This window comes from Pristiophorus japonicus, chromosome 5 (assembly GCF_044704955.1).
Source record: "Pristiophorus japonicus isolate sPriJap1 chromosome 5, sPriJap1.hap1, whole genome shotgun sequence".
In the NCBI taxonomy this organism is placed as follows: Eukaryota; Metazoa; Chordata; class Chondrichthyes; family Pristiophoridae; genus Pristiophorus; species Pristiophorus japonicus.
The window spans coordinates 184706710-184734254 of NC_091981.1; the positions used below are offsets into that span (position 1 = coordinate 184706710).

Below are 27545 nucleotides of genomic sequence, written 5' to 3' on the forward strand. Positions count from 1 at the left end.
CTGCTCAAGCCACGTATTCATCTGCGCTATCCTGCGATTCCTACTCTGACTATCACGTGGCACTGGTAGCAATCCCGAGATTACTACTTTTGAGGTCCTACTTTTTAATTTAGCTCCTAGCTCCTTAAATTCGTTTCGTAGGACCTCATCCCTTTTTTTGCCTATGTCGTTGGTACCAATGTGCACCACGACAACTGGCTGTTCTCCCTCCCATTTCAGAATGTCCTGCACCCGCTCCGAGACATCCTTGACCCTTGCACCAGGGAGGCAACATACCATCCTGGAGTCTCGGTTGCGGCCGCAGAAACGCCTATCTATTCCCCTCACAATTGAATCCCCTATCACTATCGCTCTCCCACTCTTTTTCTTGCCCTCCTGTGCAGCAGAGCCAGCCACGGTGCCATGAACTTGGCTGCTGCTGCCCTCCCCTGATGAGTCATTCCCCTCAACAGTACCCAAAGCGGTGTATCTGTTTTGCAGGGGGATGACCGCAGGGGACCCCTGCACTACCTTCCTTGCTCTACTCTTCCTGCTGGTCTTCCATTCCCTATCTGGCTGTGGACCCTTTCCCTGCGGTAAGACCAACTCACTACACGTGATACTCACGTCATTCTCAGCATCGTGGATGCTCCAGAGTGAATCCACCCTCAGCTCCAATTCCGTAACGCGGACCGTCAGGAGCTGGAGGCGGATACACTTCCCGCACACATAGTCGTCAGGGACACCGGAAGCGTCCCTGAGTTCCCACATGGTACAGGAGGAGCATAACACCCGACCGAGCTCTCCTGCCATGACTTAACCCTTAGATACACTTAAACTGGTAATAACAATGTTAAAAGTTACTGACCAATATAAGAAGAAAAAGAAAAACTACTCACCAATCACCAGCCAATCACTTACCCCCTAGGCTGTGACGTCACCTTTGTTTTTTTGCCTTCTCCCTGTAGCTGCACCGGTACGCCTCTCGCCGACCCCGGACTCGCGCTGCTCCGAGCTCCCGCCTCCTCGACTGACTGCTCCGAGCTCCCGCTGGCCTTTATAGGCCTCTCGCCGACCCCGGACTCGCGCTGCTCCGAGCTCCCGCCTCCTCGACTGACTGCTCCGAGCTCCCGCTGGCCTTTATAGGCCTCTCGCCGACCCCGGACTCGCGCTGCTCCGAGCTCCCGCCTCCTCGACTGACTGCTCCGAGCTCCCGCTGGCCTTTATAGGCCTCTCGCCGACCCCGGACTCGCGCTGCTCCGAGCTCCCGCCTCCTCGACTCTGGAGTTTAGAACAATGAGAGGTAATCTCATTGAAACATACAAAATTCTTACAGGGCATGACAGGGTAGATGCAGAGAGGATGTTTCCACTGGCTGAGGAGTCTAGAGACTCAGAATAAGGGGGTCGGCCATTTAGGACTGAGATGAGGAGAAATGTCTTCATTCAGAGGGTGGTGAATATTTGAAATTCTCTACCCCAATCATTGAATATATTAAAGATAGAGATTGATAGATTTTTGGATATTAAGGGAATCGAGGGATATTAGGATCGTGCAGGCAAATGGAGTTGAGGTAGAAGATCAGCCATGATTTTATTGAGTGGCGGAGTTAACTCGAGGGACCGAATGGTAACACTGTAATAGGGTAACTCTAATGGAGTGTGAGGTAACATTACATCAAATAATGTTCAAACATAATTTTCATTCTCCATGTATTCCTAACCTTCTCTTGTGGTGCTACACTAATGCATATGTTCAAAGTGTTCCATTTATGGGGGATTTCGACATGACTGAGTCAAGCTGTAACTAATGAAAGTAATTCGTAATAATTTGCATATGTAAAGAATTCCCCGATTCATTATTGGACCCTTGGTTCCGGACCCCCGTTTTGATGCTCAATGTTCCTGTTCTTCTCTTCTTAGTGGCCTTCTCTTAATCAACAGAATCAACATTAGCACAATAGTATATCAAAGTACATCAAGTATATTAAGTAAATCAAAATATCTTCGCTTTGGCTGGGTTTCGTATATGAACAGTATAACTAAGTTGTATTCAAATTTTGAGATAATACTGTGGCTTAGAAAGGCTAAGTTTATAGTCTGTATTTAATATTGATGTTTCTAATATAAAGGTTATTGTGTGATGTAAGCATAAGATGTACATTCACATCCTTTGTAGTAGGTTGTCTGCTGTGGCATTTTAAAGTTCTGGCTTCTGGTATTATAATTTCACCTCTGGGGACATCTGCAGTGAGTCACTGACCTTGGCCATTCTGTACTTCTTTGGTTGACTTTTTTTTGTTCTAAACTAAATTTGCGTGTATGTGATTTCCCTGTCTTGTTTTACAGATATTCTCTGTGCTCAGAGACTGGAGATTTTAACTAAGAGAGATATACTTTGTAGTTTTACTTCTATTTAATTAAACACTTAACGATTGAGGAGGAAGCAGATGGAGGAGGCAACCCAGACAGCCCCTTTCTGCCTGGGCTGTATGTAATCGACTCATCCGACTGCGGTATCAGTGAACACAACTCCAATTCCCCATTCAACAATAGTCCCACACTTTGCCTTCCCTTTGTGACTGACCAGCATAGCGTCCCCTTGGCCACATGTTTAAGAAAAAGCCACCACAAAAGAAACATTCCAATCCAACTTTATACATGAATCCATACAATCTTATTTAACAAAGTCAACTAATCACCTTTCTGCATTCCCTTAGTGCCTGTCTTCTGTGTGCCTTTGCCTGTCCTAGTGCTGCTATGAAGTGCTACCCCAGTGGCTGCAGCATGGCTGGTGGAAGGCTGCTGACATTCAGTGGGGGAAACTGCAAGGCCTAGAAGGCCCAGCTGTGGACTGCACCACCATGACATAGGCGGCAGCAGTGTGGGCTGGCTGGATGACGGGCAACATCAAGTGCACTGGCAGATTGGCAGTGGTGGAAGGACGAATACTATCATCCTGAGAGAGGACAGCAGGCTCGTGCTCCACGGATCCACGGCCACTCCTCTGGGCCGGCGCCTCAGCTGTCCTAGACATTTATTGCAGGACAGTTTTCTGGATTGCTGTGACACTCTGCAAGCCCCTTTCCACACTGGTAAACACAGCCACGATGGCAGCAGTCTGAGCTTGCGTGACAGACATCTGAGCTTCCATTGCAGCACTCAGACATTGGGTGGGTGTTGCTTGTGCTACAATGAAAGCTGGGACATCAGCCATCAGGCACTGCCTCATAGTTGGGTCCACAAGTGCACTAATGGATCTGCCCATCCCTTCCATGCTGGAAATCATGGGCTCCATGCTATGCGTTAGTACCAGACTCCAAGGTTAGTGCCAGACTCAAGAACATAAGAAATAGGAGCAGGAGTAGGCCACCTGGCCCCTCGAGCCTGCTCCGCCATTTAATAAGATCATGGCTGATCTGATCATGGACAGCTCCACTTCCCTGCCTGCTTTCCACAACCCTTTATTCTCTTATCTCCTTGCATTTTGTTGTGCATGCACATCTGTAGGTTACCCCATCGATGTCCTCATCTGAGTCCTCTGCAGCAGAACCCGTGTGCGACCTCGCCCTCCAGGGAGCTGGTACCTGCACTACCCATTCCACCCTCCCTGGCTGCAGCCCACTCATGCTTGGTGAATCACCATGTGCAGATCTCGCCTCTAAGCTACTCTCTAAACTACGCACCATGCCTGTATCTGAACTGGTGGCTACGAGTGTCAGATTGAGTGACAGTGTTTCTTCTTCTCCACAGGCTTGATGGGCTGAATGGCCTCCTTCTATGCCATAATCATTCTATGATTCTATGAATTTTATGATTCATCACTTCCCTCTCTTGGGCAGGATGAATTTCTTGGGTCTCTGAAATGAGAAAGGCACAAGGATAGGGTTGTCATGAGGAGAGAGGGGGAAAGCAAGAGATGCATGCTTACACCATGTAGAGCTTGTAAATCAGAAGAGGTTGTGGGATGAGGGGAGGTGGGATGTGAGGAGATTACGTATGAGGATACCAACATCTTGTATTCTTTCAGCCCCGGCACTGGCCATGAGCTCAGCAATGCCCCTCCCAAGAATTTTCCCAGAGAAACGGAAGTGTGTCAGTGATTGTGGTGCAGTCTGTTTGGGTGATGTACCTGTCATGGTTGATGATCTGGCAGTGTGTGCAAGCTGTAAGATGTGAGTGTAAGGCTTGCAGAAGTGGTAAGTGTGTGAGGGAGAGATGAAGCTATGAAAGTGAAATCTGAGTCGTGTTTGGTAGAGATTGTTGGTAGGTGAATGATGGGGTTGTGGTGCATTGAGCAGTGTGTGAGGCTCGTGGTGCAGATGGTGGGATATGGCATTTGAAGATGAATTCACTGACCTCGACCACTCATCTGAGGTCATTAAACTTCTTTCTGCAGTCCCATGTCCTCCGGGCTATATTGCTGACATTCACCACAGCGACCATCTGCTCCCACTGCACTTTGCACTATTGCTTGTAATGCCTCCTGGCCCCATGTGGAAAGAGGACCTCTCTCCTCCTATCCACCTCCTGCACTAAGACCTCTCGTGTTGCATCCGATAATGCTGCATGTTCTCGCCCCTGTTGTGCCATCATTAATTGTTATTCACTGTCTTCCACAGCTAGTTCAATGAGCTGCTGCAGGCAGAATGCACCTCCCCTTTAAGTAGTGCAGACTGCCTTTAAGTAGTGCAGGCTAGCTTTAAGTGGTGCTAGCCTCGCACGTACTTGGACTCGCTGCTGAGCATTCAATCACTCAGCAATGCATTCGGCATTGGACTGAACATCACAATCATGGAAATGAGCAGGAGGCATGAAGTTTGCGTGTTGCCTGCATTCTTTTGAATGGGCACAAGTTGATCGCGCTTCGCCATTCCTGCGACAGTTTTCAGGGGCAAACCAATTTCGAGGCCCTCTAGTTTTTGTACAGTTCACCTGACCAGGTAAATTATCCCTCATCATCTTTCTGGACCTGTATGCGGCCTTTGACGTAGTTGACTGCACCACCCTCCTCCAACATTTCTCCTCCATCAATCAGCTGGATGGGACTGCCCTCGCCTGGTTCCATTCTCATCTATCCAGTTGTAGCCAGAGAATCACCTGCAATGGCTTCTCTTCTCTTCCCTTCCTGCTCCCGCATCATTACCTCTGGAGTCCCCTAAGGATCTATCCTTGGCCCGCTCCTATTTCTCATCTACATGCTGCCCCTTGGCAACATAATCTGAAAAAACAACATCAGATTTAAGCTGACAACACCCAGCACTAACCACCTCATTACCATCTCTCTCAACTCCTCCACTGCCTTTGATTTGTCATGCTGCTTGTCCGACATCCAATCCTGGATGAGCAGAAATTTCTTCCAGCTAAATATTGGGAAAACTGAAGCCATTGTTATTGGTCTACGTCACAAACTCAGTTCACTCGTCCCTGACTCTATCCCTCTCCCTGGTCACTGTCTCACCTACTTTCACCATTGTAACATTGCCCGTCTCCACCCCTGCCTCAGCTCATCTGCTGCTGAAACCCTCTTCCATGCGTTTGCTACATCTATACTTGACTATTCCAATGCTGTCCTGGCCGGCCTTCCATTTTTTACCCTCCATAAACTTGAATTCCAAAATTCTTCTATCCATATCTTAACTCGGACCCAGTTCCGTTCATCCATCACCCCTGTGCTGGCTGACATAGATTAGCTCCCGGCCCAGCAATGCCGTTGTTATAAACGTAAACTTGTATATATTCTGTACAGCCACCAGAGGGCTCATCCCCTGGAGTCCGAAGGGATCGCATAATCCTTTGGGAGCACAGGTATTTAAGGAGGTCTCACAGGTTGGAGAGGCACTCTGGAGACCTGCAATACAAGACTACAGTCACACTTTACTTTGTTAACAGTGTTCAGTCTGACTCTTTCTCCATACATAACAACTGGCGATGAGATACAGATAGCGAACCCAAAGATGCAGAGAGCAGTGGGCATCCTGGAGAAATTCTCAGAAAGAGATGATTAGGAAACTTTTGTGGAGCGACTCGACCAATACTTCGTGCCAACGAGCTAGATGGGGAAAGAGAACGCTGCCAAATGAAGGTCGATCCTCCTCACCAACTGTGGGGCACTATTGTATGGCCTCATGAAGAATCTGCTTACTCCAGCGAAACCCACAGAGAAATCATACGATGATTTGTGCACACTGGTCCGAGAGCATTTGAACCCGAAGGAAAGCATTCTGATGGCAAGGTACCGATTCTACACCGACAAAAGGTCTGAAGGCCAGGACGTGGCGAGTTATGTCGCCGAGCTAAGACGCCTTGCAGGACATTGCGAATTTGAAGGACATTTAGAGCACATGCTCAGAGACTTTTTGGTACTTGGCATTGGCCACGAAACCATACTTCGCAAACTTTTGACTGTAGAGACCCCAACCTTGAGTAAGGCCATAGCGATAGCCCAGGCTTTCATTGCCACCAGTGATAATACTAAGCCAATCTCTCAGCACACAAGTGCTGCTACAAGTACTGTGAACAAAGTGATGTTGTTTTCAAATCGCAATGTACAGGGCAGGTCACACATGCGTGCAGCTGCACATCCATAGATGTCTCAGAGTCCACCATCAAGGGTGATGAATGCAAGGCCATGAACACCTAGTTGGCGCTGCGGGGGCAATCATCGTTTCCATTCATGCCGATTCAAAGGGTACATTTGCAAGGGCTGTGGAACAATGGGACACCTCCAACGTATGTGCAGGCGAGCTGAAAATCCTGTTAAACCTGCAAACCACCATGTTGCAGAGGAGGACAGATCCACGGAGGATCACAACGAACCAGAGCCTCAGACCGAGGAGGCAGAGGTACATGGTGTCATGTATTCAACTATCATTGTAACCCATGTATAAGCTGACCTAAGTTGTACACCTTGAGAACACTGACCACAGGGGACGAACTTGTGGGAGACACTCCTATCCTGGACTATAAAAGGGGGAGCTCCACCCACCGTCAGTCTCTTGAGGTCTTGGTAATAAACGTAACTGGTCACAGAGTGATCTTCTCTCAAATATGGGCCTCGTGTGCATTTATACTGTATAGTAAGGACATACTGGCGACGAGAAACTGGGATTTAAACCACATGAGCATGGCCACTAGCATCACAGAAGAGAGGTACTGTGTTGGTGATGATTAGGACGACTTTATTGAGAGACTACAGCAAAGTTTTGTCACTAAGGAATGGTTGGGACAGGATTCGGCCGACAAACGCAGGGCTCATCTCCTGACGGTTTGTGGATCCAGAACGTACTCCCTAATGAAGGACCTTCTAGCGCCAGAGAAGCCGGTGGAAAAGACATTCTAAGAGCTCAGTAAGTTGATCGGGAAACACCTTAAACTGGCGAGCAGCACGCACATGGCGAGACACCGGTTTTATACGCACCGGCGGCGAGAAGGGCAAAGCGTTCCATCAATCGGGTGTCACTCCAAGACCAGTACCCACTACCGAGAGCGGAGGACCTCTTTGCGACGCTATCCGGTGGCAAACTTTTTTCAAAATTGGACCTGACCTCAGCTTACATGACCCAGGAGCTGGCGAGTGAGTCGAAGAAGCTGACCACCATCACGACACACAAGGGGTTGTTTGAGTATAACAGATGTCCGTTCGGGATTCATTCAGCCGCCGCGATTTTTCAGCGAAATAGGGAAGGCCTCCTCAAGTCTATTCCAAGGATGGTGGTTTTTCAAGTCGACATCCTCATCATGGGTCGTGATACAGAAGAACACCTCCACAACCTGGAGGAGGTGTTACGCAGACCAGACCGGGTAGGGCTGCGACTGAAAAAGGCGAAGTGCGTCTTCTTAGCTCCAGAGGTAGAATTCCTGGGGATGAGGGTAGCAGCAGACGGGATCAGCCCTACTGCGTCCAAGACAGAAGTGATCCAGAGAGCACCCAGATCCCGTAACACGATGGAGCTGCGTTCGTTCCTGGGGCTCCTGAACTATTTTGGCAACTTTCTTCCCAAATTGAACACGCTGTTAGAGCCGCTACACGTGCTCCCATGCAAAGGTCGTGATTGGGTCTGGGGGTACAGCCAGGAAAGGGCTTTTGATAGAGCACGCAATTTGTTATCCTCTAACAATTCAGTGCTTGTGAAGCACTGGCCATTGTCACTGACCAAGACGTCCGGTAGACCATGGGCGGCGAACATTGCCCGAAGACTTTCTACCGTGGCAGAGGATGTGCTTGAATTTAAAATGGCACACTCAATCCATTTGGAGAAGGCGTCTACTACAACCAAAAACATTTTTCCCATGAAAGGACCTGCGTAGTCCACATGGATGCGTGACCATGGCTTGGCAGGCCAGGACCAGGGGCTAAGGGGGGCTTCCCTGAGTTAACGTTAACGTTATATGACCCGTGTAAGAAACTAGTTTTAACGTGTGATGCATCGTCCTATGGGATCGGGTGTGTGTTGCAGCATGTGAATGCCAATGGTAAGTTACAGCTGGTAGCTTATGCCTCCAGAAGTCTGTCCCGGGCAGAAAGGGGCTACGGGATGGTAGAAAAGGAACGCTAGCATGTGTATATGTAGTAAAAAAAATGCACCAGTACCTGTTTAGCAGGAAATTTGAACTGGAGACAGATCACAAACCCCTAATGTCCCTTTTGGCCAACAACAAGGCCATAAATGCGAATGCATCGGCCCGCATACAGAGGTGGGCACTTATGTTAGCCGCCTATGACTACACAATTCGACACAGACCGGGCACTGAAAAGTGTGCCGATGCACTCAGCAGGCTACCAGTAGCCACCACTGAAGGGGCAGCTGAGCATGATGTTGAGATGGTCATGGCTGTTGAAGCTTTCGAAAGCGAAGGCTCGCCTGTGACAGCCCATCAGATTAAAGTCTGGACAAATAAAGACCCACTACTGTCTTCAGTTAAAAAATGTGTTCTGAATGGGGACTGGGCAACCACGTACGGGGCATGCCCTGAGGAGTTTAAACCGTTTCGTAGGCGTAAGGATGAACTCTCGATTCAGGCCGATTGCCTACTGTGGGGAAACCGAGTAGTCATGCCCCAGAAGGGCAGAGAGGTGTTTATCAGAGAATTTCACAATGAGCATCCGGGCATTGTCATGATGAAGACAATTGCCAGGTCACACGTTTGGTGGCCAGGGATAGATGCAGACCTGGAACTTTGTGTTCGCAGGTGCAACATGTGTGCTCAGCTGGGCAACGCACTCAGGGAAGCCCCCCTTAGCCCCTGGTCCTGGCCTGCAAAGCCATGGTCACGCATCCATGTGGACTACGCAGGTCCTTTCATGGGAAAAATGTTTTTGGTTGTAGTAGACGCCTTCTCCAAATGGATTGAGTGTGCCATTTTAAATTCAAGCACATCCTCTGCCACGGTCGAAAGTCTTCGGGCAATGTTCGCCGCCCATGGTCTACCGGACGTCTTGGTCAGCGACAATGGCCAGTGTTTCACAAGCACTGAATTTATGGCAGGCAATGGAATCAACCATGTCAGAACGGCACCGTTCAAGCCGACCTCAAACAGCCAGGCGGAACGAGCAGTGCAGATAATCAAACAGGGGATGCTCAGAATCCAATGGGGTTCCCTACAATGCTGCTAATCACGCTTCCTGTTGGCCAATAGATCCCGACCACACTCGCTCACAGGGGTTCCACCCGCAGAGCTTCTAATGAAAAGGACGCTCAAAACCAGGTTATCCCTTATACACCCTACTATGAAAGAAATTGTTGAGAGCAGGCGTCAGTCACAATGTGACTACCATGACAGGAATACAAGGGCGCGATGTATTGATGTCAATGACCCCGTTTTTGTCCTTAATTACGCTGCAGGGCCCAAATGGCTTGCAGGTACTGTGATTGCCAAAGAGGGGAATTGGGTTTTGGTAGTTAAACTTACCAATGGACAAATCTGCCGCAAACACATGGATCAAACTAAAAGGAGTTTCAGCAACCCCATAGAAGAAGCAGAGGAAGAACATGACGTAGAGTTTACTCCACCACAGGTGACCGAACAGAACCAAGTGGAGGAGAGCCCAGTCACTGTGGGCAGTCCGGACAGGCCTGAGGCACCGCAAACAGCAGACACTCAGGCCAGCGCCCAACAACCGGAGCCCCAACTCAGGCGCTATACAAGGGAGCGTAAACCACCAGAGAGACTCAGACTGTGATCCCTATAAGACTTTGTGGGGGGAGGTGATGTCATGTATTCAACTGTCATTGTAACCCATGTATCAGCTGACCTAAGTTGTACACCTTGAGAAAACTGACCACAGGGGGCGAACTTGTGGGAGACACTCCTAACCTGCACTTTCCGGTATAAAAGGGGGAGCTCCACCCACCATCTGTCTCTTGAGGTCTTGGTAATAAAGGTAACTGGTCACAGAGTGATCTTTTCTCAAGTATGGGCCTCGTGTGCATTTATACAGTAGAGTAAGGACATATTACATGGGGTGCACACATTCACTACGAATTGTCCCCCGATATTGCTGAATGTTGAACTAAATGGACTCCCAGTGTCAATGGAGCTGGACATGGGCGCGAGCCAGTCCATCATGAGCAAAAAGACTTTCAAAAGATTGTGGTGCAGCAAGGCCTCAAGGCCAGTCTTAACTCCAGTTCATACGAAACTAAGAACCTACACAAAAGAACTGATTCCCGTAATCGGCAGTGCTACCGTAAAGGTGTCCTACGATGGAGCGGTGCACAAGCTATCACTCTGGGTGGTACCGGGTAATGGTCCCACACTGCTCGGGCAGGAGCTGGCTGGGAAAGAAATGCTGGAACTGGGACGACGTCCGAGCGCTATCACCCGCTGAGGACACTTCGTGTGCCCAGGTCTCAAACAAGTTCCCTTCGCTGTTTGAAACAGGCATTGGAAAATTCCAAAGAGCAAAAGTGCAGATCCACCTAATTCCGGGGGCGCGACTCATCCATCACAAGGCGAGAACAGTATCGTACATGATGAGAGAAAGAGTAAAGATCTAACCCAGCTGCAATGAGAGGGCATCATTTCACCGATCAATTTCAACGAGTCGGCCAGCCCGATTGTTCCTGTCCTCAAGAGAGATGGCACTGTCAGAATCTGTGGCGATTACAAAGTAACTATCAATCGTTTCTCCCTGCAGGACCAATACCCACTACCAAAGGCCGATGACTTCTTTGCAACGCTGGCGGGAGGAAAGACATTCACGAAGCTCGATTTGACTTCAGCCTACATGACGCAGGAACTGGAGGAATTATCGAAGGGAGGGCCTCACCTGCATCAACATGCACAAAGGTCTTTTCATTTATAACAGGTGCCCGATTGGAATTTGATCAGCGGCGGCGATATTGCAGAGAAACATGGAAAGTATACTGAATTCGGTCCTGCGTACCGTGGTCTTCCAGGACGACATCTTGGTCACAGGTCGGGACATAGTCGAGCATCTGCAGAACCTGGAGGAGGTTCTTAGTCGACTCAACCGCGTGGGGCTCAGGTTAAAACGCACAAACCTGGTGCCTGAAGAGGATCGCGGCGGACGGCATCAGGCTCACCGATTCAAAGACGGAGGCAATCGAGAACGCACCAAGGCCACAGAACGTGACGGAGCTGCGGTCATTTCTAGGACTCCTGGACTACTTCGGTACCTTCTTACCGGGTCTCAGCACACTATTAGAACCACTGCATGTCTTACTGCTTAAAGGGGATGAATGGGTTTGGGGCAAAAGCCAAGAAAATGCCTTTGTAAAAGCTAGAAAATTGTTATGCTCAAACAAATTGCTTGTGTTGTATGGTCCATGTAAGCGTTTGGTACTAGCATGTGATGCATCGTCATATGGCATCGGGTGTGTATGGCAACAAGCTAATGACTTTGGGACACTGCAACCGGTTGCTTACGCATCCAGAAGTCTGTCTAAGGCTGAGAGAGCCGACAGCATGATTGAAAAAGAAGCATTAGCGTGTGTCTGGGGTAAAGAAAATGCATCAATATCTGTTTGGGCTAAAATTCGAATTGGAAACTGACCATAAGCCACTCATATCCCTGTTTTCCGAGAGTAAAGGGATAAATACCAATGCATCGGCCCACATCCAAGGATGGGCGCTCACGTTGTCCACATACAACTACGCCATCCGCCACAGCCCAGGCACAGTTCAGGCACAGAAAACTGCACCGATGCTCTCAGTAGGCTGCCATTGCCCACCACGGCGACCGCAGATCTATCCATGGTTATGGAAACATTTGAGAGTGAGCAATCACCCGTCACTGCCCGGCAGATCAAAACCTGGACAAGCCAGGACCCCTTATTGTCCCTAGTCAAAAGCTATGTGCTTTACGGGAGCTGGTCCGGTGTCCCAGTGGAAATGCAGGAAGAGATAAAGCTGTTCCAGCGGCGCAAAGATGAAATGTCTATACAGGCAGACTGCCTTCTGTGGGGCAGTCGAGTAGTGGTTCCGAGGAAGGGCAGAGACACCTTCATCAGTGACCTCCACAGTACCCACCCAGGCATCGTAATGATGAAAGTGATAGCCAGGTCCCATGTATGGTGGCCCGGTATCGATGCCGACTTTGAGTCCTGCATTCACAGATGTAATACATGCTTGCAGTTAAGCAATGTACCCAGGGAGGTGCCGCGAAGTTTATGGTCTTGGCTCTCCAAACCGTGGTCTAGGGTACACGTCGACTATGCAGGCCCGTTCTTGGGTAAAATGTTCCTTGTGGTTGTAGATGTGTACTCCAAGTGGATTGAATGTGAGATAATGTCGGCTAGCACGTCCGCTGCCACTATTGAAAGCCTGCGGGCCATGTTTGCCACACACGGCCTGCCAATGTCCTGGTGAGCGACAACGGACCATGTTTTACCAGTGCTCAGTTCAAAGAATTCATGACCCGCAACGGGATCAAACATGTCACATCTGCCCCATTTAAACCAGCATCCAATGGTCAGGCAGAGAGAGCAGTGCAAACCATCAAGCAGGGCTTGAAGAGGGTAACGGAAGGCTCACTGCAGACTCGTCTGTCCCGAGTCCTGCTTAGCTACCGCACGAGACCCCACACAATCACTGCGATCCTACCTGCTGAATTGCTCATGAAAAGAGCAGTTAAGACGAGGCTCTCGTTAGTTCACCCTGATCTACATGAACAGATAGAGAGCAGGTGGCTTTAACAAAGTACATACCATGACAGTGCAAGATTGAAATCAATGATCCTGTATTTGTATTGAATTATGGACAAGGTCCCAAGTGGCTTCCCGGCACTGTCGTGGCCAAAGAGGGGAGCAGGATGTTTGGGTCAAACTTTCAAATGGACTCATTCACCGGAAACACTTGGACCAAATCAAACTCAGATTTACGGACTATCCTGAGCAACCCACCTTGGACCCTACCTTCTTTGACTCCACAACATACACACCAGTGGCAACCGGCACCACGGTTGACCACGATGCAGAACCCATCATCCACAGCAGCCCAGCAGGACCCACCATACCGGGCAGCCTAACAAGGCCAGCTGCACAGCAGCCCAGCGAGGGCCCAACAATTGATTCAACAATACGAGCTTTCCCACCGAGATGATCAACCAGGGCAAGAAGGGCCCTAAATCGACTCACATTGTAAATAACTACACTATTGACTTTGGCGGGGGAGTGTTGTTATATGTATAAACTTGTATATACTTTGTACAGCCACCAGGGGGCTCATTCCCTGGAGTCCCAAGAGATCCCATAATCCCTTGGGAGCACAGGTATTTAAGGAGGCCACACAGGTTGGAGAGGCACTCTGGAGACCTGCAATAAAAGACTACGGTCATACTTTGAACTCACAGTGTTCAGTCTGACTCTTTCTCCATACATAACAGCCTCGATTTTAAAATTCTTATCCTTGTTTTCAAATCGCTCCATAGCCTCACCCCTCCCTATCTCTGTAACCTCCTCCAGCCCTCCAACCCTCCAAGATCTTTGCTCTTCTCCAATTCTGGCCTCTTGCACATCCCTGATTTTAATCGCTCTATCATTGGCGGCCATGCCTTCAGCTTCGACCCTAGACTCTGAAATTCCTTCCCTAAACCTCTCTACCTCTCCTCCCTCTTTGACCAGGTTTTTGGTCACCTGTGCTAATATCTCCTTATGTGGCATGGTGTCAGAATTTACTTGATAACACTCCTCTGAAGTGTCTTGGGACATTTTGCTATGTTAAAGGCACTAGTGTTGTTATCGTAACTTCCCATCCAAAATGCTGCATCTTCAACAATGTAACACTCCTTTAGTACTGCATTAAAGTATCAGCCTAGATTTCTATCCCATGACCTTATGACACATGGGTGGCAGGGTTACTAACCGAGCCAGCCTGACACTGAGGATTATGTTTTAGAGAAATAAAACATTCTAAGGCTGTTAATAACCATCATATACTACAATTGTAATGCCAATAACCAGCATATACCAACACAAAATATAGGGTTCAGATGATATCTTAAACTAATTTTGTGTATTCATACACAGATGGTTGCTAAGGAGAGGGAAAGAGACAATAGGAATTGATAAGACATGAAATTGTAATTATATAAAGGAAAAGAGAAAAAAAAATTGAGGAGAAAATATTGTTAGCTTTTATACCATATCTGGCATGTGAAACAACAGTTTGTTTTTATGGCCCTTATATGAGCTTCCCACTGCTATAAAATGGACCAGACTGATTGTTCTCTCCTGCTAAATCATAGAATCATAGAAATTTACAGCACGGAAGGAGGCCATTTCGGCCAATCGTGTCCGTGCAGGCCGACCAAGAGCTATCCAGCCTAATCCCACTTTCCAGCTCTTGGTCTGTAACCCTGTAGGTTACAGCACTTTAAGTGCTTCACTTCAAGTACTTTTAAAATGTGGTAAGGCTTTCTGCCTCTACCACTCTTTCAGGCAGTGAGTTCCAGTCCCCTCTGAGTAAATACATTTTGTCTCATTTCTCTGCTATATCTCCCCCCAATTACTTTAAATCTATGCCCCTTGGTTGTTCACCCCTCTTCCAAGGGAAACAGGTCCTTCCTATCCACTCTATCCAGGCCCCTCATAATTTTATACACCCCAATCAGGTCTCCTCTCAGCCTCCTTGTTCCAAAGAAAACAGACCCAGCATCTCCAATCTTTCCTCATAGCCAAAATTCTCCAGTCCAGGCAACATTCTTGTAAATCTCCTCTGCACCCTATCCAGTACAATCACATCTTTCCTGTAATGTGGTGACCAGAACTGCAGCTGCGTCCCAACCAATGTTTTATACAGTTCAAGCATAACCTCCTTTAAGGGAACATACTTGCTCTGAACCCTCAGGATCTCCTCCTTGAATGCCACCCGCTGCACTGACACTTATTTACCTTCAAGTAGCCATTTCCAGTCCACTAAAGGGTCAATTTGTGTGGCAGCAGCTTGTTGCTTTTCTTCCTGCCAGTAAACCCATTTCTCTCTATATGCAGCCACTCTCCTTCCCTATTATGATGCTTCTCATTACGGTTCTTCTGCACCTTTCCCTTTTCACAACCTTCTGTCTCTGGATCTACTGGATCGATTACACCAAATCTTTACATCTCAATTACATTCTTTGCTCAGTTTTCAACAGCAAACTTGAGCAGGGTTGGGTAGCCCAGTTTTATTTTCACAGTTGAAGAAAATAGGAAACTTCATATTAAGCCTGTACTTTTATCTATGCCACTAACTAACAAGAGAGTTCGCTATAAAACTGAAAATATAAAAACATTCTTGCTCCTTTATTTGAAATAAAGTAACATTATGTGGTATAAATTAAAAAAAACAGTGATACTTGTAAAAGTAAACTTTAAACTGCATTACCTATAATTTTTTTATTTTGTGATAGATTATGGAATTTTAAGTTTATTAGGAGATTTCATGCCAGACTTTGGGCCCAAACTTGGTGAAGGACTCCACCCGCCCAAGTGCCGCCGATGGCCGCTGAGGTCTCTGACGGGTTCTTTGGGCGGGATTTTCATCACCCAGGTCCCTTGAAGATCGGTGGGCGGCAAATCTGCGACGTATGCCACCAATCTGGGCAGCAGCTAGCGGGAGTTCTCATTTTCGGCGGCAGAGGCGCTTGCTGCCCAAGTGCTGCCAAGGATGGAGTCGGGCCCACAGAAGGTCGAAGAACTAAAAATAAAAAGCATCAAAAACAAAAACAAAATCTGATGACTGTCAGGGGACCCCATCCAGGTAAGTATCTGTAAATAAATAATTTAAATAAACTTCACTAACCTTTTTTACAGCATCTTCACACTCAGCATTGAAGACAGAGCTGGCTAACTAACAGAAAACAGAGAGTCGGGATAAATGGTTCATTCTCGGGTTGGCAACCAGTAACTACTGGGGTGCCGCAGGCATCAGTGCTGGGACCCCAACTATTTACAATCTATATTAACAACTTGGATGAAGGGACCGAGTGTAACGTAGTCAAGTTTGCTGGTGATAGAAAGATGGGAAGAAAAGCAATATGTGAGGAGGATACAACAAATCTGCAAAAGGACATAGACAGGCTGAATGAGTGGGCAAAAATTTGGCAGATGGGGTGTAATGTTGGAAAGTGTGAGGTTATGCACTTTGGCAGAAAGTAATCGAAGAGCAAGTTATTATTTAAATGGAGAAAAATTGCAAAGTTCTGCAGTACAGCGGGCACCTGGGGGTACTTGTGCATGAAACACAAAAGGTTAGTATGCAGGTACAGCAAGTGATCAGGAAGGCCAATAGAATCATGGCCTTTACTGCAAATGGGATGGAGTATAAAAGCAGGGAAGTCTTGCTACGGTTATACAGGGTATTGGTGAGGCCACACCTGGAAAACTGTGTACAGTTTGGTTTCCATATTTAAGAAAGGATATACTTGCTTTGGAGTTCAGAGAAGGTTCACTAGGTTGATTCCAGAGATGAGGGGGTTGACTTATGAGGAAAGGTTGAGTAGGTTGGGCCTCTACTCATTGGAATTCAGAAGAATGAGGGGTGATCTTATCGAAACGTATAAGATTATGAGGGAGCTTGACAAGGTGGATGCAGAGAGGATGTTTCCACTGATAGGGGAGACTAGAACTAGAGGGCATAATCATAGAATAAGGGACCGCCCATTTAAAACTGAGATGAGGAGGAATTTCTTCTCTCAGAGGGTTGTAAATCTGTGGAATTTGCTGCCTCAGAGAGCTGTGGAAGCTGGGTCATTGAATAAATTTAAGACAGAGATAGACAGTTTCTTAAACGATAAGGGGTTATGGGGAGCGGACACTGAAGTGAACGGGGCATGATCGGATCAGCCGTGATCGTATTAAATGGTGGATCAGGTTCGAGGGGCTGTATGGCCTACGCCTATTTGTTATGTTCTTATGTGTGCACGCAGCAGTGCACCGTCACCGACTCCAGCCGACTCCCGCCTGCATGAATATGACATCTTGGCGGGCGGGAGTGTACTTATGCACATCGCCATCCACTGATGTTGGCGGGCACTTCCCAGCGGCTCTTCCCTCCTGCCCACTCCAGTCCCCGACGAAATTGGCACTGGGTGGTCGACAAGAGAAATGTCGGCGACAGTCGGCGGCAGTGAGCGGTATGTTCTCCAATTTCGGCCCCTAGGTATCTGACAAAATTCCACTTTTTGGGTATTCTGAGTTTTTTGAAATCCATCAGAACATTCTTCAGCCAAATGTTTCCATCTCTATTAAAGAAAAGATTGTGCTTGCTGTTTTTCGACATATAATTGACCCACAAAATAACCAGCTCCAGCTTTGGAGCCAGTTCCATTTGCTGCTATTTATTGCTTCTCAATTGTGAGTTATTTGGTGAGTTTCACCTATTCATATTTATCCGATTTTAATGTGGACTATGACATATTTTTCCTAAATATATAGGAGTTATGAGGAGCTTAATTGGGACTGTAAGTTGGCACCCAAAGTCAAACCAGCAGATACAACACAAGACAAAATAGCTGACCCCCTGTCACGACATTCTACTCTAAAAAGATTCGATCCAAGTCCTCATATGTGGCAAGTAAGTGTTTACATGTTTGTTTGCATATGTAGTAAAGCTTCAGTATGGAAACCTTCAAAATATATTCACCTAACCTGTTTTTCACTTCATAAAAACAGTTTTTTTTTAGTGTTCCTACAGGGTAGTTCTAGGGAAAGTGTACGGAAGTTGTCCAGAAAATACTGGTAACATGGTTTCAGGTGGGGTGGACAATATATATAGTGATATATCACAATTGGGTAGGATAGGCTCGATGGACCAAAGAGTCTTTGTCTGTCCGTCATTGTTTGATTTGATAAAAAGATGTTTTGTTTCTTGTTTGGAGGTGAGCACCTTAAAAACCTGAATTAATCCTGAGAGACGTTTGAAGTTGCAGTCCCTCCTGCTTTTAGAATCCTATTGCACCTAACTTATTTGGAGTAGAAAGTACATTTAGATGTCAGCGAGGTTAGGCAACACACGAAGCGGAGTGAAATTACCTGGCATTAACCAGTGTCCAAGGATTATTGACTTTGAACAACATTTTTAAACTATTATGAGCAGTAGTGAATTTGAAGACTCCATTCTACCTGGGAAGTGGTAAGGGAGCTTTGCGCCCTATTAGAAGATGACCTCTGCCTCAAACCATGGTAAGAAACAGTGAAAGCTGCCATTGCATTGAACTTCTTTACATCAAGGTCATTCCAGGTTGGCAGATGTGAGATATTGAATATCTGTCTGTCTTCAGTACATAGGTGCATCCAGCGAATGATAGATGACCTGTTCACATAAGACAATAACTATATTAAGTTCCCTGTAGAAGTCTGGGATGCTCTCAGTTTCTATTACATAGCAGGATTCTCCAGAGTGCATGGGGTTATTGAAGGAAGCCACAGGCTCCTCCTGGCAGAAATACCTCCTATATGAATAGCAAGATGTATTATTCCACTAATGTATACCTGGTGTTTGACAATCATGTCTGAATTATGCAAGTGGCTGCCAGACATCAGACAGCTGTCATTAGCATTTATTATGAGGCAGTCATCTGTACAACCCCCACATATTTGCAAATTAAAATAGAGTAAAGAGTTGATTCCTTGGCAATCATGGGTAGCCATTGCTCCCTTGGCTGCTCACTCTTTCATATCATTCTAGCTTGCCCGTTGAGAGGAGATATAACGATACACATGCCCCTCCACTTTGATATTGTAAGAGAGTGCTTCGGTCCTTGGACAGGTCCGGGGGTATGCTGCAAAAGTCTCCTGCATCAATACATAAACAGACCATTTGGCCCAAACATTCCATATTAGTGTTTACCCTCCACACGTAAATAGAAACATAGAAACATAGAAAATAGGTGCAGGAGTAGGCCATTCGGCCCTTCGAGCCTGCACCACCATTCAATAAGATCATGGCTGATCATTCACCTCAGTACCCCTTTCCTGCTTTCTCTGTATACCCCTTGATCCCTTTAGCCGTAAGGGCCATATCGAACTCCCTCTTGAATATATCCAATGAACTGTCATCAACAACTCTCTGCAATAGGGAATTCCACAGGTTAACAACTCTCTGAGTGAAGAAGTTTCTCCTCATCTCAGTCCTAAATGGCTTATCCTTAGACTATGTCCCCTGTTTCTGGACTTCCCCAACATCGGGAACATTCTTCCTGCATCTAACCTGTCCAGTCCTGTCAGAATGTTATATGTTTCTATGAGATCCCCTCTCATCCTTCTAAACTCCAGTGAATGCAGGCCTAGTCGACCAAGTCTCTCCTCATATGTCAGTTCTGCCATCCCGGGAATCAGTCTGGTGAACCTTTGCTGCACTCCCTCAATAGCAAGAACGTCCTTCCTCAGATTAGGAGACAAAAACTGAACACAATATTCCAGGTGAGGCCTCACTAAGGCCCTGTACAACTGCAGTAAGACCTCCCTGCTCCTATACTCAAATCCCCTAGCTATGAAGGCCAACATACCATTTGCCTTCCTCACCGCCTGTTGTATTTGCTTGTCAGCTTTCAATGACAATGCACCTTCCCTTTTTCTAACCTGCTGCCATTCAGATAATATTCTGCCTTCGTGTTTTTGCCACCAAAGTGGATAACCTCACATTTATCCACATTATACTGCATCTGCCATGCATTTGCCCACTCACCTAACCCTGCAGCCTCTTAGCGTCCTCCTCACAGCTCACACCGCCACCCAACTTAGTGTGATCTGCAAACTTGGAGATATTACACTCAATTCCTTCATCTAAATCTTTTGAAAGTCCAAATACACCACATCCACTGGTTCTCCCTTGTCCACTCTACCAGTTACATCCTCAAAAAAATCTAGAAGATTTGTCAAGTATGATTTCCCTTTCATAAATCCATGCTGACTTGGACCGATCTTGTCAGTGCTTTCCAAATGTGCTGCTATTTCATCTTTAATAATTGATTCCAACATTTTCCCCACTACTGATGTCAGGCTAACCAGTCTATACTTAGCCGTTTTCTCCTTCCTCCTTTCTTAAAAAGTGGTGTTACATTAGCTACCCTCCAGTCCATAGGAACTGATCCAGAGTCGATAGGCTGTTGGAAAATTATCACAGATGCATCCACTATTTCTAGGGCCACTTCCTTAAGTACTCTGGGATGCAGACTATCAGGCCCCGGGGATTTATCGGTCTTCAATCCCATCAATTTCCCTAACACAGTAGTTCTAAAAAGATTTACCTACCTTGTTCCACTTTTGGCAAAAGAAGCAGAGGCAACATGAGGAAAAATGTTTTATGTTGTGAGTTGTTATGATCTGGACTCCACTGCCTGAAAAGGTGGTGGATGCAGATTTAATAGTAACATTCATCATCTACGCCCCTTAGTTCTGCACTCTCCAGCCAGGGGAAACAATCTCTCAGCATCTATCCTGTCAATCCCTCTCAGAATCTTTTATGTTTCAATATGCTCACCTTGCATTCTTCTAAACTCAAGAGAGTATAGGCCCAATCTACTCAATCTCTCCTCATAGAACACCCTCTCATCCCAGGAATCAATTTAGTGAATCTTTGTTGCACCGCCTCTAAGGCAAGTATATCCTTCCTTAGATAAGACCAAAACTGTGCAGGTGCGGTCTCACCAAAGGTCTGTACAATTGTAGCAAGACTTCCTTACTCTTGTACTCCAACCCTTTAGCAATAAAGGCCAACATGCCTTTGCCATCCTAATTGCTTGCTGTACCTGAATGCTAATGCTGTGTTTCTTGTATGAGGACACCTAAATCTCTCTGAACACCAACATTTAATAGTTCCTCACCATTTAAAAAAAATTCTGTTTTCTATTCTTCCTACCAAAGTAAATAACCTTACATTTCCCTCATTATACTCCATCTGCCACCTTATTGCCCACTCACTATATTCCTGTCTATATTCCTTTGCAGCTTTTTGCATCGTTCTGACAGCTTTCTTTCCCACCTAGATTTGTATTGTCAGCAAACTTGGATACATTGCACTCGGTCCCTTCATCTAAGTCATTAATATAGATTGTAAATAGCTGAGGCCTAATCATTGATCCTTGTGGCACCTCACTAGTTATAGCCTGCCAATCTGAAAAGACCTGTTTATCCCTACTCTTTGTTTTCTGTCCATTAACTAATCCTCTATCCATGCTAATACATTACCCCTAACCCCATGTGCCATTATCTTACAGAACAATTTTTATGTGGCACTTTATCGAATGCCTTTTGGAAATCCAAATATACTACATCCTCTGGTTCTCCTTTATCTATCCTGCTAGTTACATCCTCAAAAAGCTCGAATAAATTTGTCAAACACGATTTCCCTTTCATAACACCACATTGACTGTGCCTAATCATATTATGATTTTCTAAGTGTCATGTTATCACATCCTTAATAACGGATTCCAGCATTTTCCCAATGACAGATGTCAGGCTAAATGGCCTGTAGTTCCTTGTTTTCTCCTTTTTTGAATAGCGTGGTTACATTATGCTACCTTCCAATCTGCTGGGACGTTAGTTCTGAATCTAGGGAATTTTGGAAGATCATAACCAATACATCCACTATCTCTGCAGCTGTCTCTTTTAGAACCCTAGGATGTAAGCCATCAGGTCCAGGGGGTTTATCGGCTTGTAGTCCCATTAGTTTCTCAAGTACCTTTTCTCTACTGATATTAATTACTTTACGTTCCCCACCATTTTAGGTATTCTTTGTGTATTCTACTGCGAAGACAGATACAAAATACTTGTTTCAAGTCTCAGTCATTTCCTTGTTCTAATATAATTTTTCCTGTCTCAGCCTCTAAGGGACCAACACTTGTTTTGCCACTTTCTTCCCTTTTACCATACTTGGAGAAGCTCTTACAATCTGTTTTTATATTTCTTGCTAATTTAATCATATTCTATTTTCTCGCTTTTTATAAATTTTTTGGTCATTCTGTCCTGGTTTCTCAAGCTCTCCCAATCCTCAGACTTACTACTATTCTTTGTAACATTATAAACCTCTTCTTTTAATCTAATACTATTTTTAACTTCTTTAGTTAGCTACGGATGGATCACTTTTCCCATGGAGTTTTTATTTCTCAATGGAATATGTATTTGTTGAGAATTTTGGATTTGTTCTTTAAATGTTTGCCTCTGTTTAATCTAATTTTCCAATCTACCTCAGCCATCTTACCCCTCATACCTATGTAACTGGCTTTGTTTAAGTTTAAGGCTCTAATTTCGGATTTAAGAATGTCACTCTCAAACTCAATGTGAAATTCTATCATAGTATAATCACCCTTGCCTAGAGGATCCTTTACTGTAAAATTCCTAATTAACCCTGTCTTATTACACAAAACAAGATCGAAAATCGCCTGTTCCCTGGTTGTTTCCATGATGTATTGTTCGAGGAAGCTGTCTTGAATGTATTCCATGAGCTCATCCTCCAGACGACACTTGCCAATTTGATTTTTCCAAACTATATAAAGATTAAAATAAAAACAGAAAATGCTGGAAATACTCAGCAGCATCCGTGGAGAGAGAAACAGAGTTAATGTTTCAGGTCAATGATCCTTCGTCAGAACGGTAAACACGCAAATTTTCCAGCGCTACGCAGCCTCTTTGCATAGCTCTAGCCCGAGGACAGGGCCCTCCCCTTCTATTAAAGGGGAGGGCACGCTGCAAGCTCTGAGAGGGGCCTCCACTACGCCACTGGGGATGCAGGTGCCGTTGCCGCAGTCCGGCACAAAAGCGGAGTGCCAGGCCACTCCATCGCAGCACGATCCCGCAAAATATACAACAGAAGGCCGGACCCATAAGTCTGTCGTGAAAAAAGTGGCGCCATGCACCTCCCGTTTACTTTGTACCCCACGAGCGGACTGCATCCAGGTTTGCAACCTGCAAGGCTGGCGCTGACATCGCCCGTGGCGGCAGCCAATTTCCACTGCGGGACGAAAACGGGTCGCTATGCACGATGATGATGTCATCAGCACGGCACAGCGGCGCGGGGTGCTACCTGTTTTGCACCTCCGCTAACTCCTGCGCAATTTCGACCCCCCCCGGGCAAGAAATAGTTTGTGACCTGTTATAGGAAGCGGAAACGATGCAAATTTCTCCCCCTCATCTCTTCCTGTCACATACTTCTTGTCTTTAACCCAATTTATTACACCGCTCTATTATAAGAACATAAGAATAGGAGCAGGAGTAGGCCACCTGGCCACTCGAGCCTGCTCCGCCATTTAATAAGATCATGACTGATCTGATCATGGACTCAGCTTCACTTCCGTGCCTGCTCCCCATAAGCCTTTATTCCCTTATCACTCAAAAATCTGTCTATCTCCGCCTTAAATATACTCAATAACCCAGCCTCCACAGCTCTCTGGGGCAGAGAATTCCATAGATTTACAACCCTCTGAGAGAAGAAATTCCTTCTCGTCTCAATGTTAAATGGGCCCCTTATTCTGAGACAACGTCCCCTAGTTTTAGTTTCCCCAATGAGTGGAAATATACTCTCTGCATCCATCTTGTCAAGCCCTCTCATTATCTTATAAGTTTCAATAAGATGACCTCTCATTCTTCTGAACTTCAATGTATATAGGCCCAACCTACTCAACCTATCTTCATAAGTCAACCCCCTCATCTCCGGAATCAACCTAGTGAATCTTCTCTGAACAGCCTCCAATGCAAGTATATCCTTAAATACGGAGACCAAAACTGTACGCAGTACTCCAGATATGGCCTCACCAATACCCTGTACAGTTGTAGCAGGACTTCTCTGCTTTTATACTCTATCCCCTTTGCAATAAAGGTCAACATTCCATTTGTCTTCCTGATTACTTGCTGTACCTACATACTAACTTTTTGTGTTTCATGCACACAAGCACCTCCAGCTCCATCTGTACTGCAGCACTTCGCAATTTTTCTCCATTTAAATTATAATTTGCTTTTCTATTTTTTTTCTGCCAAAGTGAATAACCTCACATTTTCCCACATTATACTCCATCTGCCAAATTTTTGCCCACTCACTTAGCCTATCTTTATCCCTTTGCAAATTTTTTGTGTCCTCCTCACAATTTGCTTTCCCACCCATCTTTGTATCATCAGCAAACTTGGCTACATTACACTCGGTCCCTTCATCCAAGTTATTAATATAGATTATAAATAGTTGAAGATCCAGCACCGATCCCTGCGGCACCCAACTAGTCACTGTTTGCCAACCGGAAAATGGCCCATTTATCCTGACTCCTTGTTTTCTATTAGTTAGCCAATCCTCTAGCCATGCGAATATATTACCCCCAACCCCATGAACTTTTATCTTGTGCAGTAACCTTTCATGTGGCACCTTATCAAATGCCTTCTGGAAATCCAAATACACCACATCCACTGGTTTCCCCTCATCCATCCTGCTCGTTACATCCTCAAAGAACTCCAGCAAATTTGTCAAATATGATTTCCCTTTCATGCTGACTCTGCTTGAATGAATTATGCTTTTCCAAATGTCCTGCTACTGCTTCCTTAATAATGGAGTCCAGCATTTTCCCAATGACAGATGTTAGGCTAACTGGTCTATAGTTTCCTGCTTTTTGTCAGCCTCCTTTTTTAAACTGCCCCAGAATCCAGGGAATTTTGGTAGATTACAACCAATGCATTCACTATCTCTGCAGCCACTTCTTTTAAGACCCTAGGATGTAAGCCATCAGGTCCACCTTTAGTCCTATTATTTTACTGTGTACTACTTCCTTAGTGATAGTGATTGTATTAAGTTCCTCCCTCCCTATAGCCCCTTGATTATCCACTATTGGGATGTTTTTAGTCTCTTCTACCATGAAGACCGATACAAAATATTTGTTCAACGTCTCTGCCATTTCCCTGTTCTCCATTATTAATTCCCCAGTCTCATCCTCTAGGGAACCAACATTTAGCCACTCTTTTCCTTTTTATGCACCTGTAGAAACTCTTACTATCTGTTTTTATATTCCATGCTAGTTTACTTCCCTCTCTTTATCATTTTTTTAGTCGTCCTTTGCTGGCTTTTAAATGTTTCCCAATCTTCTGGCCTCCCACTAGTCTTGGCCACATTGTATGCCCTTGTTTTCAATTTGCTACCATCCCTTATTTCCTTAGTTAGCCACGGATGGCTATCCCTTCTCATTGGGATATATTTTTGTTGCGAGTTATGAAATATCTCCTTAAATGTCTGCCACTGCTTATCAACCGTCCAGTACTTTAATCTATTTTCCCAGTCCATTTTAGCCAACTCTGCCCTCATTCCTTTGTAGTCTCCTTTATTTAAGCTTAGGACACTGATTTAAGAACCAACTTTTTCACCCTCCAATTGAACTTGACATTCAACCATGTTATGGTCACTCATTCCTGGAGGATCCTCTACTACAAGATCATTTATTAATCCTGTTTCATTACACAATACCAGATCTAAGATAGCCTGCTCCCTGGTTAGTTCCCCAACGCACTGTTCAAGAAAATTACCTTGACTTTTCTCTTTAGATTTCTAAATTTCCCCTCACCTGCCCCCCCACTTTTTTTTTAATTTTGAAGCCCTATCTACAGCACTAATTATTCGATTTGCCAAGTCCCAGCCTGGTTTAAGTGGAGCCTGCCCTAATAGAAACATAGAATCATAGAAAATAGGTGCAGGAGTAGGCCATTTGGCCCTTCAAGCCTGCACCATCATTCAATAAGATCATGGCTGATCATTCACCTCAGTACCCCATTCCTGCTTTCTCTCCATACTCCTTGATCCCTTTAGCCGTAAGGGCCATATCTAACTCCCTCTAACACCACACAAGTGCCAGGCAATGACGATCTAAAACAATCGAGAGTCCAACCATCGCCCCTTGACATTCAACGGCATTACTATCGCTGAATACTCCACCATCAACATCCTGGGGGTCACCATTGACCAGAAACTTAACTGGACCAGCCACATAAATACTGTGGCAACAAGAGCAGGTCAGAGGCCGGGTATTCTGCGGCCAGTGTCTCACCTCCTGATTCCCCCAAAGCCTTTTCACCATCTACAAGGCACAAGTCAGGAGTGTGATGGAATACTCTCCACTTGTCTGGATGAGTGCAGCTCCAACAACACTCAAGAAACTCAACACCATCCAGGACAAAGCAGCCAGCTTGATTGGCACTCCATCCACCACCTTAAAACATTCACTCCGTCCATCACCGATATACCATGGCTGCAGTGTGTACCATCTACAAGATGCGCTGCAGCCGTCTTGGTTAATCCTTGCCACTGGACCAAGACCTAGCTCTGTCAAGCCCGTGCAGTGGCTGGTGTGCAACAGCCACCACACATTAAAAAATCTACGCACAGGCATCTTCCACCCTTTAACATGTAGCTTAGGACCTGAAATATTAGGTCCTTCATTGAAACACCTGTGAACTCATTCCTTTTTGGCGTGGAAGAAAGTAATTCCCGATATGAGGGACTGCCTATAATGATGTTGAAGATGATGCACTGCAGCAACTCACCAAGGATTGTTCGGCAGTACCTCCCAAACCCACAACCTCCACCACCTAGAAGGACAACACCAGCAGGCGGATGGGAAACCACCACTTCCACATTCCCCTCCAAGTCGCACACCATCCTGACTTGGAACTATATCGTTATTCCTTCATCGTCGGTGGATCAAAATCCCACAACTCCCCAACAGCACTGTGGGAGTACCTTCACCACACGGACTGCAGCGGTTCAAGAAGGCGGCTCACCACCATCTTCTCAAGGGCAATTAGGGATGGGCAAGAAATGCTGGTTTGGCCAGTGATGACCACATCCCATGAACGAATTTTTAAAAAGTATTTCCAGTATTTTCTGTTTTTATTTGCTTCAAACATAATTGGCAGAGCTGCTGCCTTGTGGGTCTGCACTGGGAGCAGGCAAGGCAGGTTCTGCGGGACTCAAGTTAATGGCAGCAGAACCTGCTGATCTACAACAATTTTAGTTGTGAACCTTAAACAAGTGCCCCCTGATTAAAGGGAGGTCACACTCCAAAAACCTTTCAAGTGCCCCCTTGTTTTTTTTAAGGGCACCAGAAACACAAATTTTACAATTGCCCCCTGGCTAAAAGCAGGGAGGGGCACTAAAACC

General features: G+C 46.0%; 1 protein-coding gene across 1 annotated transcript in view; it reads left to right on the forward strand.

Annotated features, from left to right (window-relative positions):
- LOC139264124 (protein SPMIP7) overlaps positions 1–27545 on the forward strand; it is a 73696-nt gene that overhangs the window by 26722 nt on the left and 19429 nt on the right. The window contains exon 4 of the mRNA XM_070880215.1: positions 17858–17996. Coding sequence (XP_070736316.1) covers positions 17858–17996 — 139 coding nt within the window. The remainder of the gene's footprint in view (positions 1–17857; positions 17997–27545) is intronic.